Consider the following 22,042-nt stretch of genomic DNA (forward strand, 5'->3'; position numbering starts at 1 on the left):
AGTATATATACATGAATCTAATAATAACTAGTGATGCAATCAGAATGTGAAGAACAATATAGCCACGCACCCTGTAACGACATTTTGGTCAGCAATGGAACACCACAGTAGTCCTGTAAGATTATCATGAAGCTGGAAAATATTTATTGTCTAGTGATGCTGTAGCCATGGTAATGTCATAACACAATGCATTACTCATGTCTTCGTGGTGATGCCAGTATAAACAAACCTATCTTATTGCCAGTTATGTAAAAGTACAGCACATACAATTATGTACATCATACTTGATAATCACTATAAACAACTATGCTTATATATTTAAAAAAATTATTCAGGGACAAAAATAAATAATCATATGAGTAGGTATATGGGTGGTAGTCATGGGTGATATACTGGTATCCTTACCTGAATAGAAGGGACATCTGTAAAAGCTTTTATAAAATCATCTTCATCAACTGCTCCGGCACCTCCTTCCTTAGAAGCACCTGATAATTAAAAGAAAATTTTTTAAAGTTTATTTTTAAGAACTTTAGCATCAAAAACAACATGAAAAATATAATTCTTTTGATATCAACGACGGCATAACTTTGAGAGACGTTCCATTTTATAAAAAAGTATTAAAAAACCTACAACTTCCATAGAGGTCAAAATACTTAGTAGTAGTTGACTAACTCTACAGGATACTAGACTAGGCTGGTAGTAAAATCCAAATTAAGAACAGAGCTCTACCATCCCTTGTTCAATGCAATAGCAAGGACACAAGAAGTACAGGTGAAAGGATAAACTTTTAAAAGCTGAACAGCAATTTTAAATGACACGAAATATCAATAATGATGGAAATAAGGCTGAGGATGCATACATGCTGCAGTGGTGAGAAAGCAAATGCAAAAAAAAAAAGAGGGTCTTGCAATTAAATTTAAATATGCAAACAAATCTTCCTGTATTGCACAGAGACAATAAAAAAGTAAACTTAATAGACAGTTGTTGTTTAAGGGCTAGTAATTAAGCTATTGTCTCTTGGCTCCAAAGCCACTATGTTATATCCCGTGGTGCTTGGCCTAGTTTTAAGCAAACCGTTTCTCTGCAGATTCTGGTGCTTTCTTGTTACACTCTGTCAGCGGAGGGTGCTGGAGAGAGACTGGAAGCTCCTTCCTGACTGCTTCCTGTTCTGGCAGGACCCTCGTTTAAGTAGCAGTACCTGGTTCCACTGCAGTTTCTCTAACACTCGCTAACCCAGTTCACTGCACCCATCAGAGACACCAACTAGCTAGTATCTCCTATTCAGAGGTCTGAGTCAAGACCCTGTACGGCCCCTCCTTTAAGCATCTAAGTTTTATTAATTTTAACTTCCTCATTTTGTTCCTCCACCTTTAGGGGTAGGAGCTGTGTACTGTAATTGCTACCTCCATGATACTTTGTATTCTCTTTTTACACTCTTTATTTATCAATACCCATTTAAGAGTTCTTTATATTAAATTCACTGTAAAAATGACTGCTGGGGTTTCCATCTCCTAACCGAGCCCTGGCTAATACAGCTGGTACTTAGTTTCTAACTCTATGTATTTATTTCTTCATGGTAAGAATTCAAAACATGAAATGGATTTCAACTACACAAGATGTAAACCCCAAGGGACAATTAACTTAAAAATCTCTCCAATTAAAAAATTAGAATAAAAATATCTCCCCAATTAAGTTTATCATCTACCAAAGGGAGTATTAATACTTCAAAACTGGGTTTTAAAAGTTCACGTCATCCTAATAAAAAAAATACTTGAAATTCCCAAAGGTATGTAAGAAGCTTATTTTAAAAAGAAAGGAAAAAAAAACCTTGAAGATCTTTGTGAGTTTTAACACTAATGGGGGACAGACCACAAGAAAACATAACAAGGCTAAAAGGCAATATGATACTGCAAATTAAAAGCAATGGCAATTTAATAAACCAAAAGAGAAATGAATGCTGGTATAGAAAATTGAAATTATATAAGTAAATAGATTAGTTATTCACTAGATATTGGAAAAAATCCAATAAAACAATAAAATTCTCAAACCCATCCCTGTGATCATTCCTAGTAACTGATTAACTTAACATAAACATAAAAAAAAAAAAAAACCCAAAACATGATACCTACCTTATATTTTACAAACCTCTTAATATGGGGTTTATGGTTTTTGATAGTGGGTTCCCTAATAGTGCAGAAGCCTAGATTTTTATGATTGCTTCCCAATCTTTCACAATTGTCTTACACAGGCCACTGAACAGAAATTTCTCTAGGGACTTGTCCTTAACAAGTAGTTCCTAACCATTTAACAATTTTCATAAAAACAACTTTCCACATCATTAATATATTTTCTTCACTCATATATCACTTCTTGCAAATTACTTTATAATAACAAGAGCAACCATTAGGCATGTTTGAGAAGAAGCAACTGAGTCCTGGAAAATACCTACTTCGACTGGTAGAGGAAACACGTGCAGATGTGCCAGAACAGAGAAACCTGACAACCTGGCGTGCTGAAGCACAGAGGGGAAGACCAGTTTACAAAGGAACAGAGAAGTGAAGGAGAGATCAGTATGAAGAGACACTACAGTGCACATGCAGTTTATAAAATGTATTGTACGTAGACAGAATGTTAACTCCAACAATGTTAACCCACCAGCCACAGCGCAATGTCAGAAACCTTCAAGGGAATGCAGAGTATCTGAATAAATGCCAATAAAGCCAGAAAAAATGTGCCATTAACTAAGGACATACATTAAAAAAGTCTACTTTGAAAGTCACAATCGCACTAATAACACCACCTTTAATATCCAGTAAGTTCTGTCTTATAAGTAGGGCCAAATAAGCTAGTGGGGAGGAAAGAGGGAGTATAAGTTAAATGGCTTTTAAAAGTCCTAAGTGAAGGTACAGAGATAAAAGACTACAAACGTCACTAAATTCAGCCTTATGACTGTCTCAGATGTGAAAATTATGTCTTTAAGCCTGGACACGAGCATTACCAATTTGGTAAGAACTTGCATGGCTTGAATAGTTGACCCCAATCTACCTCACTCTTACCCTTGAGAATCGCTTTGTACAAGCAGAGCCGCTGCCAGTGGGAGTATACTGTGTATGTGAATAGTATACAGACAGAGGACATGCTGAGTTCCCCATTCTAGCCATGCTTATCTCTTGTATGTATTACAAGTAAACCTTTCTACAAACCTAGTTTGCCTAATGTTTCCCTTCACCTTGGTTTTGTTTAGCCAACAAAGTAGAAAAAGGATCCCTGCAGAAGAGAATAATCTGTTGAATGAACTGTCCTATCACAATCCTCATTCTATTTTGATGCGGCTTTAAAATTTACCTAAAGAATACTATAAAATACTTCTAGCACTAGCAAGGAGAATGGATACCATATGAAAGACAAAAGAAGTAATGGGCCCTAATGTCGAATATTATTGCAAAAGTGTGCAAACCAACAGGAGTCGTATTTAGATAAAAAAAGTTTGAGAGCAGCAAAACAAATAGAGGCTGGGCTGAAGGAGTAAGGTTTACAACTTGACTAAAGCTCTTACAAATATAACAGGGTTAACAATCACACTAGCAGATATGAATGGGCTAAAACAGAAGAGCTTTGCCCATTTGTCTAACTACTCTAACTCAGAAGTCAGTAATTTTTTCTGTCAAGGGCCAGATAGTAAATATTTTAGACTTCTTGGGTCTTATCACTTCTGTTGTAATTATTCAACTCTGCCATTGCAGCTTGAAAGCAGCCACAGACAATACGTAAATGAATGAGCAAGGCTATATTCCAATAAAGCTCTATTTATGGACACTGTAATTTGAATTTCTATTCATATAGTTTTCATATCACAGTATTATTCTTTTCAATATTTTTAATCATTTAAAAATATAAAAGAACATTGCTTGCTCGCATGGGTGAAATAAAAACAGACAATTGACTGGATTTGGCTTATGGACTACTATTTGCTGATCCCTGCTTTAGAACTTGCCATTAACTGGTAATCACTTGCATTTGGGGTTAAGGGGTGAGAAGAGGATACTGACATTCAGGGGATACCAAGCTTCTAGACTGGCTAAAGTAGGCACTTTCAGAAATTCTTAAATATTACTTTAAGAGGTTTAAGTATAAAAAGAAAACTCCATTCTACTTAGTCTTTAACTACTTTATTAGTCTTTAATAAGGTGAAGTGCTGGATACAAAGGATAAAGTAGTGTTTCAGATACAAGAATAAGGAACATAAAGTCTCAGCAATGAAAAAGGGCAGGTTCATTTCATGCTACAGTGAAGAGATTAGCAACGAAGAGAAAGAAATAATGAAGAAACAAAATGGAGGTAAATATGGCATGAACCCCTAGAAATTCATAAAAAATCCGTAATTTTTAGAGAGTGTCACACTAACAAAAGATAGTTTAAAATAAGAGCCTTCTGGATCCATACCCAATTTTCTAAGGGAAGTATGTTAAAAAAGATACTCAGATGAAAACGAAGGATAGCTTTATGTAAAAGATGGAAAGATTTTAGGAGGTAGAACCAAGCACAGAGGAAATCCTTGTAAGGGAACCTAACAACATGTTTCTGTTTGATTTCAAAATATTATAAACCAGTGACTACTGTGAACTTCCTATTCCTCCTCTTTTTGAATAAAAGTCTATTATGGTTATCTTAACCTGGTACCACCACTGTATGTTGAACATGTAGGGTGCAAGTAAAAATTCTTTTTAGTTCATAGGCCTCTGGATGGAGAGGAGTCACACAAGAGAACACTCACATGCATCTAGACCCAATGCAGATCACAAGGTCATGGACTTTGAGCCTGATATTATTATTAAGATGAGACTTGTGGGAAATGTCCATGAGTGCAAATGTCCATGAGTGAGAGGCATGGAATAATTGGGGTCAGAGGGCAAACTACTGTAGACTGTTAGCAAGAATAGCTGTTAACAATTCTTCTCTTTCTTAAATGCTCCTTGAACAATGTGACTTTGCAGCTCTTTCCATCCAAAAATAGAGTCCCAATCTAACAGGTGGGGTTAGAGTAACCTAGAATTCTCCAATTGAGACAAGACCTAGAAGAGGCTGTAGGGGTTCCTGATTGGTGATTTACCAGTTTCGAGAAAGAATAAATATTCTGAAGAAAACTTATAGAATCTCCAATTGGACCCACAGGACCCCCTCACCAATTAAGTACAGGCAAGGAGCTCACACTCAAGTTCAAATACACAAGAAGGTATACAGTTATGAGCCAAGAGTCAAAGGGAACAATGCATAGATTTTAGGACTATATAAATTAGAAATGTCTAATTAGATTACAGAATGAATGTGCATACAACATATAAAGAAATAATGTGGACAGAATCATAAAGATATCAATCAATAAAAGGCATGAGAAATGAACAGATAAATTTGAGGGAAAAATGGAATGACTTGAAAAATATAACTGTTTAAATATAAAGAACTTGACTGAAAAGTTAAACAGTAGAAAGAATAATTAGAGAACTGAAAGATACACTTGAATAAGTCACCCAAAATGTGGCAAAAAAATAAAATAAGCTGAAATAAAATAGGGAAATGGAAAAATATAAAGAGATAAGGAGAATAGCATGAAAAAGTAATATATAACTAATTGGAATACCTGAAGAATAGAATAGAAAGACTGGAAGAAAGGCAATATTTAAAAAGAGAGTAGTTGTGAACTTTCTACATTTATGAAAACCAGGAATCTACATAGTCTCAAAATGCACAAAATAACCCAAGCAAGATAAATAAAAAGAAATCGGCACCCAAAACTTTGGGGTGTAACTGCATAACACCAAAATCATCAGAGAAAAAAAGAAACCACCTAGAAAAAAAACCAAGAAAATTCTCAAAAGCAACAGTGGGAACCAGAGAGGGTATATTAATATCTTTCAAGTTTTTAAAGAAAAATGTTATCAATCTAAAATTGTGTACCTAGCAAAACTAATTTTGAAGAATACAAGTTGAAAAAAAGTTAAATGTATTGAAAGGGAAGAAAACAAGACCACTATTATTTAACAATGGTATAATTGAATAAATCAGAGGTTTGCAAAATTTTTCTGTCAAGGGCCAGATAATAAATATTTTAGGCTTCATGAATAAATGGGTATGGCTACATCTGACAAACCTGTATTTATAAAACCAGATAGCAGAGTCAAATTTTGCCTGCTGGCTATACTTTAACAAACGCTGGTATAGATAAAAAACTCAAAATAATATACAATAAATCCATTTAAAAATTAAATTGTAGCAAGGTTACTAGCTATATAATCAAAATACAAAAATTGATTTCATTTCTATGCATCAGCAACAACGTTAGAAATTTTAACTTAAAAAAATACAATATTGATGGACTTTAAGGACATTATACTAAGTGAAATAAATCGGAATAAAGAGGAACACCGTGCTCTCATTAATATCACAACGAAAAAATTCTGTAACTATGTTTGGTGATAAATGTTAATCAGATTTACTGTGGTGGTCATTTTTCAATATATACAAATATTGAATCATTATGTTATACAACTTACTGTAATGCTGTATGTCAATTATATCTCAATAAAAGACAATACGTTGAATCTATACATAAATTTGGTGAGAACTGAGAGCTTTGTAATATTGTCTTCCTTCCCAGGAATGTAGTATGTCCATTTAATTATGCCTTTTGAAATTTCTTTCAATAGTTTTATAACTAAAAAAATACTGTGTTCAACAGTAACAAATATTTTGAGGTATCTAGGAATAAACCAAACCAATCAAAAACAAAACAAAAAAAGATGAAAAACTTTGGGGAGAAAAATAACAAATCTTTAATGAGACATTTAAAGAAGAATACTAAAATAAATAGAGAACTATTCTGTGTTCATGAACAAGAAGATTCAGTATCATAAAGATATCCAGTCTTCCTAAAGTAATGCAGTAAATATAATCAGCCTCCAAGAGGGTTTCTTGTGGCACTTGTCAAGTTGATTCTAAAATCTAGAAGAGCAATGAGCCAAAAACTGTTGAGCTATTACTACAGAAGTAAAGGGAGGGAGTGCTTGCCCTACCAGATACTGAGATTGACAAAGCTAATTATGACAATCAGGTTTAGTGCAGGGACAGACCAACTAATCAAATGAACAAAATATAAAGTTCAAAAACAGACCCACGAATATATGAAACTTTGATACATGACAAAGAACTTATATCAATAGGGAAAGAAGAAACTACTCAATAATAATGTCCTAAAATTCAACAAAATGCTGAAGTAATTTTTTAAAGGCATTTTCTTACCAAATATTAAAACTTTTAGTAGACTTTCTGATCCCTATGGGAAATGGTATTCATCCAAATTCAAGTCAAATGTTCCACTAAATACTCCCAAAGACACAGAGACCAAAAAAGATAAATAAAATTACACACAGCACGTACTTGTAATACAACTAAGACAAATAATACTTTAAACTTTAATTTACAAATTGAATTATGAATTATATTGGGAAAATGTAAACATCTACGACCAGCAATGTCAACTACAGAATCCTCACAGGAGAGAAAAATCTGAGGGAATTCCGTGAAATAAAAGGATCCCCATAGTGGTGGAACACAGACATCAATTAAGGTTCTCCCAGTATCACAGGTAAGCAGTACTTAGAGGAGGGAGGTATCCTTTCGAAACTTGGTGGATAAAGAAAATGAAGAATGACGATAAAGGCTCTATTGAAATAAGACGTATCACCGAATCAAAAGTAGATAGAAAGCCCCCCATGGATAAGTTAGCAAAGAAGCTACATTTCACTCTATACCAACAGAATAGGGCATTCTTGAACTAAGAAACTGAGTAAATTTCTGTTTCTGGTCCCATTAAATCACTTGCAATAAATAAATATGCTTAGGTCACTTAAGGAAATTTGAATACAGAAGAAAAGTGCTTAAAAAGAGGAAAGTATATAAGAAGAAACTCACAGAAAATAAAAGGGCTAAAGGAACAAATAAGATCACAGAGAAATCAGACAAATCCAGAAAATGGAACAAAATGAAAGACAACTGGCCTAGATTCTTCAAAAAATACCGATGTCTTTCTTGGGCATAAAAATTGGTAAGGAGACTGTTTTATACATAATATTATGGAATTTTGTGTATAATAATGATATTGTGGTTATAATGGAGCATGCCTTTAAGTCTCAGGAGGTGTATATTAAATATTTATGGATAAAATATAATGTCTACAATTTACTTTGTAATTGTTGTTTTAAAAAAAGAATATGTATGGGAATATATTTATAGAAGAGAGTTAAAACAAATGTGGCAAAATGTTAGTTACTAAATCTAGGCAATGAGTGTTCACTTTATGTCAACTCTGCCCCCAATTTTTTCATGATAAAAAGTTTGGGAAAACAGTATAAAGCTAGAGCAGGTACAGATAAATCAGGAGAAAAAGAAACCACAGAAACTAATCAAAATACATATAATAATATCTCAATCCAATGAAAATGTTTTATTTAATAGTATGGACATTAATTGGCCATGCAAAGGAAGAAAGTAAATTAACATGAAAATATTGTCATCTTATAGGAAAATAAATTCCAGATAATTTGAATAAACTAAATGTAAAATAATAAATGCTTTAGAATAAATTAGACTATTTGTATAAACTTGGGACTGGACAATAGTACTTTTTGCAAGAGAGGGAATTTGGAAGTCAAAACAAAATTGACATATTTGATCTACCACAATGAAAAATTTAAAATTTTGATATGAAAATGCCATAGGCAAAGAGACCGAAAGAATTTTTCAACTATTATTAAAAGAGTAAAAGGCATACTATTTTAAAAACTATAACAAATTGGTGAGAAGACAAAACAGCTCAATAAAAAAAATGGGCAAATAACATGTGATTCACAGAAGAGGATATGCTAATTACTATTAATGGAGTTAAATATTCTAAACCTCACTAGAATATAAATGTCAGGAGGGCAGGGTCTTTGTTTTAGTTCACTGTCATTTCCCAGACATTACAAAAGTAGTAGCACATTAAAAGCCTTCAGTAAGTATTTGCTGGCCCGTGGCTAGATGGTCAGCTGTATAGAAAAATAGAAAAACGCAAAATTAAAAGATGCACTATTTTTCACCCATTGAAATGGCAAAAATTAATGAGGCTGTTAGATTTAATGCTGGAGAAGGTAAAGTAATGTCTTTATTAAAATAAAAAACACAGAGAACCTTTGATCAAGAAATCTCATTTAGAAGAATCTAATCTACAGCTTAGAAGCACTCGAATGTCTAAATATATAAGTACATGGAGCTCTGCATTCTTTGTAAGAAAAAGCTGCAAACAACCTCGATGATATTGAAAGGGAAATACTTTATTAAGTTATGGTATATCAAAAATGTGGAATACTGTATATCTATTAAAAGAATGCAACAGTTTTCATTCTTGATATTAAAGGATGAAAGGATGTTTTGTAAAAAAAAAATAATAAAATAAAAGGCAAGTTGCAAAGTGTTTACTAGTATGTTTAATGTGAACAAAAATAAAATCTAACCTGAATATTTGCATAAATGAACACAGTAAGATGTGGAAGGATACATTATTAAATTTAAAACTGTCTACCTCAAGGAAATGGGATTAAAAAGACAAGATATTATTAAAGATTTTTTTTCAAACATTTATTGTTTGACTTGTTAATGGTGAGCATGCCATTTATATTTTAAAAAATCAAATTTTGCATTTTAATTTTTTTCATTAGTAAGAAACACACAAATTACTTCTAAAAAATAAAAATGACAAGTTAATAAAAAATTAGTTTAAAGTCACATGTCCATCATAGAAATAATGCTTCTTACCAACTCATTATAATGTATGTGATAAATATATGCCTAGAATTATAATTATTACAAACTTTACTTTATATGGATCAAGTATAATGAGTCTAACTAATGGAAAATTCCTTACATGTATAATCTATATTAATGATATTTCACTCTTTTCTGAGGTAAACCTTGAAGTAATTTGCCTACCTATCTGAGACTATATAATTTTGTAAGACCTAAATCTCAGTTAAAAAGTATAGGCAAATGAAATATGGAAAGACCAAAATGCTAACAATGTTAACACTGGTTGGTCGAACAATGAGCATTGAAAGTTACTGTAATTATCTTCAAAAGTTTCAAACCTTGAACTTTGCATATGGTCTCCTTGATGCCTAATATGAAGCCTTGCACATAGTAGGATCTATATAGCTGTAGATAAAGACAATAACTTATCTGTGGAGATAGTGGGTCTTCAGTTTGCCTATTAATTTTAGTCAAAATAGTTTGGCTATTTATTTCCTTCTCTCTCTTAAAACATTCTGAATACTTCAAAAAATAAACCTTGCACAATGAAATTTCTTTATCACTTCCAAGTTTTGCGCAAGAGATAAAAAATGGAGGTCAAAGAAAATACAGCAAAATATAAATTTTTATACATAGTAGGCAATTAACTTATTAATTTATATTAATAACATCTGTTGCTTACTCAAATCATATTTTACCTTAAAACCACAGTTAATATAGATAGCACTAGGGCATCTATTGATGATAGTCAATGATACGGGATTCACAGTAATTTAAGACTGAATGGTGAGTGGCCATTCCTTAAATTACGAATGTAAGTCATATTGTTTTGCCATATGGAATAAAAATAAGAAATAAATATCACATGCAATGTTAGTCAATGACCCAGAGATGATTCAAGAAGCCCTTGACAGTGGGCCAAGCACTGGGTTCTTGTTTCACCTCTGCTAACTGTCTGATCCTGGATATATTATTTAACTCTCAGAGGCTTGGTCTCTTCATCTGAATCGGGATCAGATCATGAGGGATAAATCTTTTGGGTTTAGTATCTTTTGTTGTCAGTAGGGGAAGAGAAGAACACAACAATACACAAACAAAAAACTTATTTAGTTACATGTAAAGTTCAAAAATAGGAAATTGAGGTTTACCTGTTAAAAATTGGATTCTAACATTAAACAACAAATTCTCTAAGATTTATTTTATTAAATGTATACTGATTCTCATGATCTTTATTTGTTTAAAAGAAAAATCAACTTCAGTGTTTGCGTGACAGGAAAATCGAGAATGATTAGCATAATTTGTGGAAAATAGCTATTGTAGGCATTCTTAAAACTCCGGGTCAGACATAGATAAAGTAAAATATAAAATATTCTAAATATGAGTAAGTACTACTGAATTTAAAAAGGCGGTAATTACCTTATTATAAAAATTCAAAGTTAAAACCATTTCAATGTTGTTTTTGATAATAGGTGGAAATGAAAGAATACTGAGTCCACTTGAATGAATGAAAGAGAACAACAGAACTTTGAGAATTGATGATATGGCCAATGATGTGCCTCAATGATTATACACAAGCCTCAATGAGAAATCACTAACTTCAAAATCTAGTATTAGTAATAAACAATAATGATTATATCATCTTCTAATTCGATCTTTATTTTTTAAAAAGAACAGCTGCCAAAATAATTGGTACAGAAATAAGGATACTATAACTCAGAAAATAAACTTTAAAAGGCAATTTCAACAAGAAAATATTAAAAAGCATTTCTATTTACAATGAAAAACTACATGCTTATTTCCAAATATTCTATTTTTCTGAGAATCACACCAGCTGAGCTTTAAAATGACTATTTATGGATGCTGATCATTATGTAGATTATAATCTCAGAGCGACCGAATCTAGGAGAATCTTTATTTACCTTATTACCAGTAAGATTAGTGTGGGTGGCAGTATAGGAAAGTGATTTTTATGCTTTGCCTATTTATTATATGCATGACCTTGTGCAAGTTACTTTTCCAAACTTTAGTTTGCTCATCAATAAAATCAGGATAATAAAGCATCTAACTCAGGGATTTTGAAATATATATATATATATACACACACACACACACACACACACACACACACACACACACATAAAATGAAAAAATGAAAAATATATGTAAGAACACTCAATAATTTTTTAAAAATATAACCTGAAATACTATAGAGAAATGAGTATTTTAAACCATCAAGTACCTTCAGCAATTGTATTCCAAGCCATTAAACCAAAAGAAAATGTGTTTACCTAAATTCCTATAATGAAATTACAAATGTTATTCAGAAAGTGGACTATAGGGAATTCACTTTATTCTAATTAGTAAAGTATAAAAATAATACTTTTGACATTCACATGAGTTTTTATAATAATGATATATTGATATGAAGCAACCCATAACTCTTTTTTTGATTTTCCTTGGCTTAAAGGCCACACATTTATAATACGAGAATAGGCTGGAACACTGAACCAAAGAACAAAGCAAAACTAATACACACTAAAGATTAAACACAAGTCCTGTTAGTTTTAATTAACTGGATAGGATACTTTGCTAAAAATAGCATACATCTCTTTAATCTTGACATATATCTCTGGGAGAAGTAAATTAAACTCTAACATTTCAAAAATTTCAGCCAGAATTCCAAAGCAGCTCATGTTATTATTTTGGTAATCTTATCTGAAAGAAATTTGTTAAACTCAGTGAACTATGATTGGCTTATACCACTATTATATACCTTCACCTACCATACTCCTTCAATCAGGAACCAATCATACCTATGTGTTTATTATATAGCTAGGAATCGCAAATGACATGCCTGGATTGAATTACCATTATATTCCATATAAATTTATGAGAAAGAAAATGTATATAATCTTCTAGAAAATGGAATAGTTATAAAGAGAGAGAGGGCAACCTTCAAGCATCATGATAACAAATAATTCATCCTTCTTGTTGAAGTTACAAGGAAGCATATTTTAATGTATTATAAAAAAATTAATTTATCCAGAATTGAAATGTACTTATAACCTTTCTGGAGGACACTATAACTGAAAGAACATGAGAAATCCCTGTGATTTTTAATTCAGTATACTTTAGAAATTTATTCCAAGGAAATGATGGAAATGTGCTGAAAGATATACATAAAGGAAAAATGATACAGTTTATGACAGCAGAAAATACTGAAAGCAGCATAGATAATATTAAGTCACAAATAGTGCAGGGTAAGATATAAGAAAAAATGTATGCCAAACTACATGATAAATAGTGCCAATTCCTCTTACAAAAATATCTGCATGTAAAAGTAATTGGAAAAGTAATTATAAAAGTAATTGGAAGAAAGTATATCATAATGTATCAGTTGGTGATTTCTACATGTAGTGGTACTGCAGGTACTTTCTGTTCCAAATTTTAACCCATGAGCACATATTAACTTTCATCAGATGCTGAATAATCATCTAACAGGAATATTTTGAAAGGGATTGCTATACTTTAATACTAAATTGAATTATATAACTCCCAACAACCCTTCTAACTAAAAGATTCTACAACTCTAAGAAAACTTTCTACGGCTAATTGAAAAATCAGTAAGCCTCTGCCAAAAACAGAAAATCTAAAATTAAATTTCCAAAGAAGGACTGATAGCCAAGAGTAGCATTAATTTCTGAAGGAATATAATGTCCTCTGTATAGCAGCTCTTTTCTTAGATAGAAAATGGGTAGTGAACCTAAATGAGCAGTGGCAAATGAAACAAACAAAACAACTGCAGAATAAATCTGCAACTGCCAAAAGAAGCAGAAGGAATGAAGGAATGAAGGTCTCTCCCTTATTTTTACCAAAAGGGCCATTGCCTAGATGATATAATCTGTGATTAATAACTACAATCATGAAAGCTACCCAACATTTTCATATCTGGTAGGAATACAAACCAGAAAAGGGCGGGGTGGGGGTGTGGCATTTAAAGTCTCAGTTTTTTTAAAAAGAATATCTGATTTTATCAATTTGATTAACATCAGAATTAAGTGACCTTTGCTAGGTAAAACTAAAATCTGAATTTTTGTTTAAAAAAAAAACAGAGCTAATTATAAACCAACCACTAGCTCAGTCATAAAAATATTATCACCATGCATTTCAAATATTAATCCATTTTAAGTCACATAAAAGTTTTATGAATTATCATATTATAGATTAGAAATCTATAGCTCAAAATTAGTCCCAAAAAATCCCTTTGTGATAACTAAAGGTAGCGTTGTTACAAAAGAAGCTACAGACTGTCATATACGTTTTACCACAGATTAAGAATGCATAATAGAAAATGTGTAATAGACTATAATTAACATTTGATGGGAATACACTCTTATAATTGTGAAACAAAAACAATTAAAATTAAAATATGAAATTGTAATTACTCAAAATATCCAGAGAAATCAGTGAGATATTTCTATGTCAAAGTATTTTACTTATTTATATACATGTAAATATATAATTAAATATATGTATATATTTATAAATAATATATACTAGCGTGTGTATACATATACCATACCATCTTTCTTGTCAGCTATATGACACATTAGTTAAAGATAGTTAAAATAAAATATTACTGATTGCTTTCCTATATTTAGAATATGATATGACTTAGAAAATAATGTTTGGTTGTACAAAAAGATCAAGAGAACACAACTTACAGAACCTGGTTAAAATATATGTTTATTTGTCATTCCTTTTTGCTTTTAACAGATGACAGACAAAAAGAAAAAAAACAAAAATCCTAGAGACTGATTTCCCCATCAGTCATCATAAATAAGAAAAAAAAAACCTCTTTCTCAAATTAACAAATTAACACGAATTAACACACAAAAAAAAAGGAAAGAAAGAAAAAAAAGAAAATAATGTCCCTAGCATTAAATATTTACCCTAACTCATATAGGAGTCATTCTATCAGAAAGACATGGCAGAAACTAGCACCTGAAAAGTACTCGTGGCTTTCTAATTAGTATATGAAAAAATAACCCATTAAAAAATTTTAAGATAAACAATATGCTAGAAACAGTTCTAATAGGATTAAAGAATGTACTATGTCCAGCATAACTGCATAAACCTTTTTTTTCCTATTTATTATTATCTAATCTAGAAACCATTTTTAAGGCAATTTTACTTGACCACCACCCATTTCCTATTGTGGCAAATGATTCAACACACTCAGTATCTTCAACCATTTTTCCAATGTTGGAGTATTTAAGACTCACTACTGAGATGAATGTGTAAAAAACATCACATAAATCAATATTTCTTTAACAACTATAGCATTGAAAATTAATAGCCAAATTCTGAAAAAACTGCTTTCTCCTTAAAAACGAAAAACACAGACCCAAAAGACTCCCTTAAATATCTCCTTTAAAAAACAGCATCTGAAAATAAATATGCTTAAGGAAACACTAATTCACATATGTTCTGACAGGAAATAACAATATACAATATTTTAAACATTTCTGAAAAGGAAGCACATTCTTCTGTATGTTGCAACAGACTCTCCAGATCTGCAATCATGCTGCAGTCATGAATAAACATATTCCTCAGAAGTTCTAGGTATGTGTGGCCATATCAAAGATTGATTTGATATGGATTTACATCAGATTTGAAATGGATTTACATTACCTGCAACCTTAGGGCCACCTGCTGAACCAGGCTTCCTTGCACTGTTGACAGGATTTCCAGATGTTTTAGGTGCAGGAACCTTGAAGGCCGAAGAAGCTGATGATGGCCTATTTCCATCCACTGATTCTTCATCATCAAAGCTTTTATCTGTACAAACCATTAGAAAAATGTATTTTAGGAAAACTAAGCTTTGTTCCATTTTCTGTGGGACTCAAAAACCAAATTAAGCTATATATAAAATCATAACTTTATAAGATATATAATACAAAATATACTCCTTTGAAGAAGCATTTATGTACTGGCTGACACGATATAAAAAAAAAACCAGTGTAATTTAAAATCAGATTGCAATATTATCATATTTCTTGCCCATATATAAAGTCAAAATGTAAAACCAAATAATTTTCTCTAAAGAAAGAAAAAGTATTTTTTATTTTTTTGCTACTAATATAAGCATTTTCTGCCAGCTCCTCCCATAGTGCATCTTCCAGCACACCCTGCCTTATTCCTTATACCCAGAGTCTGCAACTTACAATCACAGATCCGTTTGCAAATCAGTCGCCTCATTCCTCTGAAAGCTCTTAATTTTCCTCACCCTAGGATGCTCCCAAAGGTTCACATGGCCAAATACAGTAGATCTGATACTAATCAAAGATTCTATCAAAAATAGATAGAAACAACCAGAGAACCACCACTGAGGTTTGTGCCGGCATTTTTCTTTCTCTTCCCTGCTCTAGGTACTGTAACAGCCAATCAGCTACTAGGTGACATCATCTTATGGCAGCTACTGCCAGATGAAAGGTAAAAATTTTCTATGTATTCAAAAAATTCTCTGCAGCTGCAATCCTTATTCTGTATCAAAATTTCAGAAGTATTCAATACTAAAGGTTTATAAGCCTAAATTTGTATTTTTCAATTTAATTCATGTGAAAATTTATACAACTAGATAATAAGGTTTTATGCAATATTCTGCTGGGCTGCTTATTATTGCATCAGTAAAACATGGACTATCACGGTGCTCATTACTGTGCATAATTAACTCTGTAATCTGCTGTTTATTTAGGCCATAGAAACCAAACTGAACAATTTGTTCTCATAAATGATTCTAAAATATTCCACAAAGCTCCTTCTAGAATATTTGTGAATGACCACGCTAGCATCATCTCCTTACATAAAATGAAACCCCACGTCTACCTCCTGCCCCCTAAAATCACAATATGTGTGCATTTTACCCGTCTGAGAAGATGGTTTTCTCTAGGACCCTGCACAAACCAACCACGACAAACAAGATGGGCGAGGCAGAGAAGCAGCTTTACCACAGGCTTCAGATCAATACGCCAGAATCTTCTCCTTTCAATCTGCTCCACTTACCTATGCAAATACCCAAATAAACTAGGAATAAAAATCATTCCTACAAAGAGATACTGCCAGTCCTACCATTAAATATGTATTTAAAGGAAATATAGCAAACAAGTGTTGAAAGACTTTTATTGGAAACAAGAGGATCAAATAGATACCCTAATAGGAAGCCACATTCCATTTCAGCAAGTGTTTTTCTTAAATAACACCACTTGTAGGAAAAAATATCTTCTAGGCACATAAATAAATAAATATATATATTAGTATAAAACTATTAGGGAGTCAGTTTGGATCAATTAAAGCCTATATGCTCTATACAGACTGCTGTGTTAAAAACACTAATAGAATTCCAAATAAACTTTTTTTTTGCCACAATATGTAAAAAATGTACCTAAGGGAGACGAAAGACACACAAATCTACAGAAAGATAGGTACTGAAACACTGAGTAGCCAGAAGTTCCCATGGAAACAGTGTTCTGTTCCTACAAACACATGAGAATTGAAAAGAGTAAATGTCTCTACCAATAAAAAAATTTAACTCCTAACATTCTCAAACTACTAGGAAATTAATTTTTAGCCTTTCATCAAAATAAGCAGAAAAAAGGATACAAATCATAAATATGCGGCTCAATAAATTTTCACAAAATGGATATCCCAGTGTAACCAGTCTCCAGATCATTTTTGGCCTCATGTGAACACCCTCACCGAACCCCTCAAAGTCACTATTTCCTGCCCAAGCAAGATAGTACTGGGTTCTAACATAAGAAGCTAGTTTTGCCCATTTCCGAACTTTGTATGAAAGGAATCATACAATAGGTGCTCTTGTACCTAGCTTCCTTTCACTTAATATAATTAATGTTTGGAAGATTCATCTTCACTGCTTACAGTTTTCTAGTATATGAATGAATGTACCACTATTTATTCATATCCATTACACTGTCATGGCCACTTGAGGTGTTGCCAGCTTGAGATTATTATAAAATAGTACTCCTAAGAGGTAAGCAAACAAAGTTAAAGGGTTCTAGTAAGGCTTTTACCATTATTGTGGAAGTCATAAACTTCCCTAGGTACAGTAATTTATTTTAGATCGTAATAGGTCAAAGATGCATATTATGACCTCTACAACACTGGTACTCAAAATGTGGTCCCAGACTCATAGCTGAACATCATCTGGCAATCTGTTAGAAATGTAATTTCTTGGGGCCCAACTCAAATCTACTGAACTCAGAAACTCTGGAGATGGGGACTCAGCAATTTGTGTACTGACAAGCCATCCTAGTGATTCTGATGCATAATCAAGTTTAAAAAACACTTGTCTTATGGCAGGAGTTGGAAAACTTTGTCTATGAAGGGCCATATAGTAAATATTTTATTTTAGGCTTTACAAACAATACATATATGTACTACTCATTTATGCCACTGCATACAGTGCCAAAGCTGTGATATATTATATGTAAACAAATGGATGTGGCTGTGCCTCAATAACGTTTTATGTGCGAAACAGGACTGGGACGGGATTTGGCCTGCGAGTAACAGTTGCCAATTCCTGCTCTAGAGTAACCACTAAAATACAAGTAAATGTAAACTAATAGAAGAAAAAATAAATAATTGATTAATCTAAAAGTAGGAAAGGAGGCAAAGGAAAGTAATAAAATAGAACTAAAAGATAAAGTGGCAAAAAAAACCCCAAAGTATATCAGTAACTCCTTAAATGTAAATGGACTAAATATTCCAAGTAAAAGAACAGACAAAATTTTAAAAAATAGGTTGCTTAAATGAAATATATCAGGTAAGGCCATGTTCAAATAAAATAACAGTGAAAGACCACAGCAAACACCAATCAAAAGAAAGTGGGTACAGCTATATTAACTTCAAACAAAGCCAGCTGAAGAAGCATTACCAGAGACAATTAATAATGATAAAGGGGTCAATGCAACAGGGAAAAAAATCAGAACCCTAAATTTCTGTACATCAGTAACATAGGTTCAAATATAAAAAGCGAAGGATAAAAAAGTAAAAAGAAAAACAGGCATTTACAAATATAGAAGAAAGTAAATTTTTACCCACTTCCAATTAGGCTATATCTTTTTTGACCATAAGCTAAAAGAATTCATAAAACTATATCATCGCAAGCCACTAAATTTAAAATATTTTGTAATTTATTTAAGCCTATAATATTCTAGGCTTAAAAACATTTTAATAACCACAAAACATCAGAATAAATCAGTTCTATTTCTTACTAGCACCCATCACTTCCTGAAACACTTTTATGAGTGAACTAGAAGCTGGACTGGAAGTGGGCAGGAACTTTGTGCTATAACACTCAAACGATTACAGATTACTGTCATAGCTAATTCTTCTTCCTGCTTCCCACCTTTGCACTCCTAGAATTTATTCTCAACATAATGTCTGAGTTGAACAAAGTCCCATCATATTGCTGCTCAAAATCTTCCTAAAAGGCTTACCAAGACTCCAAGATCTACAAGATCCTAGATATCACATAGGTCTCTCTAATCTCATCTCCTTGCTATCTATTCATCTTTCTCTCCAATCCAGCCTCACCAGTTTCCTTGCTGTGACTCATATCAGGGCCTCTACAGTTGTTCCCTTTGCCTAGAATGCTCTTCCTTTTCATAGCCACATTGTTTACTCACCTGCTTCAGATCTTTATTCATTTATTACTTTCTCAAAGAATTCTTTTTTGGATACTAAAAGGGTAGCTCAATTATTTTACTTATTTTATTATTTATTATCTCTCTCCTCCCACTGAAATCTATTATCTATTAGGATAAGAACTTGTCTATTGCCCACTGCCATACCTCCAACATGTGGAGCAATGCTCAGAATAGCACACTTCATAGTCTTAGGGAGACTTTTGGTCTCCAGTAAAAGCATTACTAGGTTATTTGAAACAAAACTCCAAAGGCAAACAAACTACAATCACTGGATAAAATATACATTAAAAAAAAAAAAAACCCTCTTAAAACAATAAATATACCTAAAATATACTAAGAAATATAAGGATAAAACCAGTACATTTGATCTATTCTGAAGGCCTTGTGGGCAAAGGGAACAAAATTCAAGACCAACATAAGATGCAGTCTAACAGGACAGTCTTCCCAACAGAAGCTGGTATACCAAACGAGTATACAGTTCACCCTTGAACAACACAGATTTGAACTGCGCTGGTTCACTCATACATGGATTTTTTTCAATAAATACCTGCACTATTTCGTTCTGCGTCTAGGAGTCTGCAGATGCGGACGACCTACTGTATGCACTGATCTATATTATTTTGTAGAGAGGTCTTGAGCATCTGCAGATTTTGGTATCCACAGGAGGTTATGGAACCAATCCCTTGTGGATACTGAGGGTAATAGTTCAGTTTATTGGAAGTCAAAAGTTATATGTAGATTTTCAACTGCATGGGGGTTGTACAGTTAGTTGTTCAAGGCTTAACTGTACTCTCAAGATGAAAATGTACTTTAAGTAAGTTCTTACCATTTTAAAGTCTTTTATTCTTTCCAAACTTTTCTCTGAAGAGACCAGTAGAGAAGTAAATCAAATGGAGTACTTCATTAAGGTCAAAGGTTTGGGTGGTTGAAACACTCAAGCCCTTAAACTCAACAGGCTCACACTTCTAGTACTCCCAAGCAACAGCCAAAGCAAATGCAAAATTTTCCTGGAAGTCTCTGGCCTCACATTATTTGCACAAATATTTTCCAGTGGTCACTCAGCATGACAGGAAACAAAATACCATGAGAAAGAATAAGCAGAAAGAAAGAGACAATAGGAAAGATCCACTTCGAATTCTAGAATTATCAAACACAGGCTATACTTGGATGCTTTACTAGGGAAGCTTGAAAATAGCTTCAGAGATGACAAAATTATATATGTATATATAACAAAAGTGACATAGTTTTTTTAAACAACCAAACAGAACTTCTAGAAATAAAAATACAACAATTGAAATTTTAATCCAGTGGGCAGGCATAACAGTAGATTAGACACAGCTCAAAAGATGATTAATGAACCAGAAGATATATCAGAAAAAAACTTCCTAGGATATATATAGTAGATGCTTCCATATTTACTGAATAAACAAACAAAACAAGATCGAATACAGGAAACAACGTACAAATTATAGTTATGTTGATACCTCTGTTCTCACTCTAATATTTCAAAAAGACAATGCTATATGGTTTGGTGCAGAAACTGAACTAGATGAATATATTAAAAAGTACTAAAGAATACAAACTCATAAAGCAAGCAGGGTGTAGTGGTTCCATATATGATGGAGATGGAAGAGAAGAGAAAAAGGAGGAGAGGAACTCATAAGAGCAGGACAAAGAGATGGAGATGGAGGAAGAGAAAAAGATGGAGGGGAAGGAGAAGATAGGGAGGAAGAAGAAACGGTGATAGAAGGGAAGAGGAGATGGAAATAGAGGAGGAAGAGATGGGGGAGGAGATGGACAAGAGGAAATGGAGGAGGAGGAAGAAAAGGAGAAGGAGAAGGAGGAGGAGGAAGAGATGGAAATAAAGGACGAATAAATGGAGAAGAAAGGAGGCAGAAGTGGGTAAGAGAAAGGAGGGAGGAGGGACAGGCAGGAAGAAAGGAGGAAGATAAAAGAAGCCCAAGTAGGATAAGGGCTTATGTTGCCTTCATATTACACTTGGAAACTGTCCTTGGTAAGCGCTGAGCTATTTATAGGCCCACAATTATTGGCATGCCTGAAAGTTGAAAAGCTCTAAAAATCCAGCTTTAACTTGTTTTGCCTTTTCAAATTCATTTGACAACAAAATCTGAACTGATTGGAACTCAAGTTTATGGCAAAACATGATGTGAACTGGCATAAGGCCAGTTTATTATCTTTATTTCCACTTACTGTGAATTTGTAACTGCAAAAATATTAATGTGCTTGATTACAAGGTGAAGCCCCAAGCCCAGCCAGAATTGCTATATAAGGTGTATAACCATATTACTTTTCTATAATCTGACATATTATGAATTCCAAAACCCAAGTGGTCCCCAAGGTTTCAGATAAGAAATTATATATTTATATTACCATAATCAAGCCTCTTCCTTTTTTTTTCCCCTTTGAAGAAAAGCCATTTACGCATTCAAATGGCTGTTCACTTTTATGGGTAT

The 22,042-nt window shown here is 32.8% G+C and overlaps 1 protein-coding gene across 46 annotated transcripts in view; it reads right to left on the reverse strand.

Annotated features, from left to right (window-relative positions):
* Positions 1–22,042, reverse strand: part of CLASP2 (cytoplasmic linker associated protein 2) — a 144,654-nt gene that overhangs the window by 86,749 nt on the left and 35,863 nt on the right. For 40 of the 46 annotated variants that reach the window (XM_036219968.1, XM_016158779.2, XM_036219967.1 and 37 more), the window contains 2 exons: positions 15,535–15,681; positions 406–485 (listed from right to left, as the gene is read on the reverse strand). In XM_036219968.1, the coding sequence (XP_036075861.1) occupies positions 406–485; positions 15,535–15,681 (227 nt within the window). Of the gene's footprint in view, positions 1–405; positions 486–15,534; positions 15,682–16,067; positions 16,413–22,042 lie in introns of those variants that run through there. The other 6 variants (XM_036219974.1, XM_016158785.2, XM_036219971.1 and 3 more) reach the window with 5 other exon arrangements.

This window comes from Rousettus aegyptiacus, unplaced genomic scaffold (genome assembly GCF_014176215.1).
Source record: "Rousettus aegyptiacus isolate mRouAeg1 unplaced genomic scaffold, mRouAeg1.p scaffold_m13_p_4, whole genome shotgun sequence".
Lineage (NCBI taxonomy): Eukaryota > Metazoa > Chordata > Mammalia > Chiroptera > Pteropodidae > Rousettus > Rousettus aegyptiacus.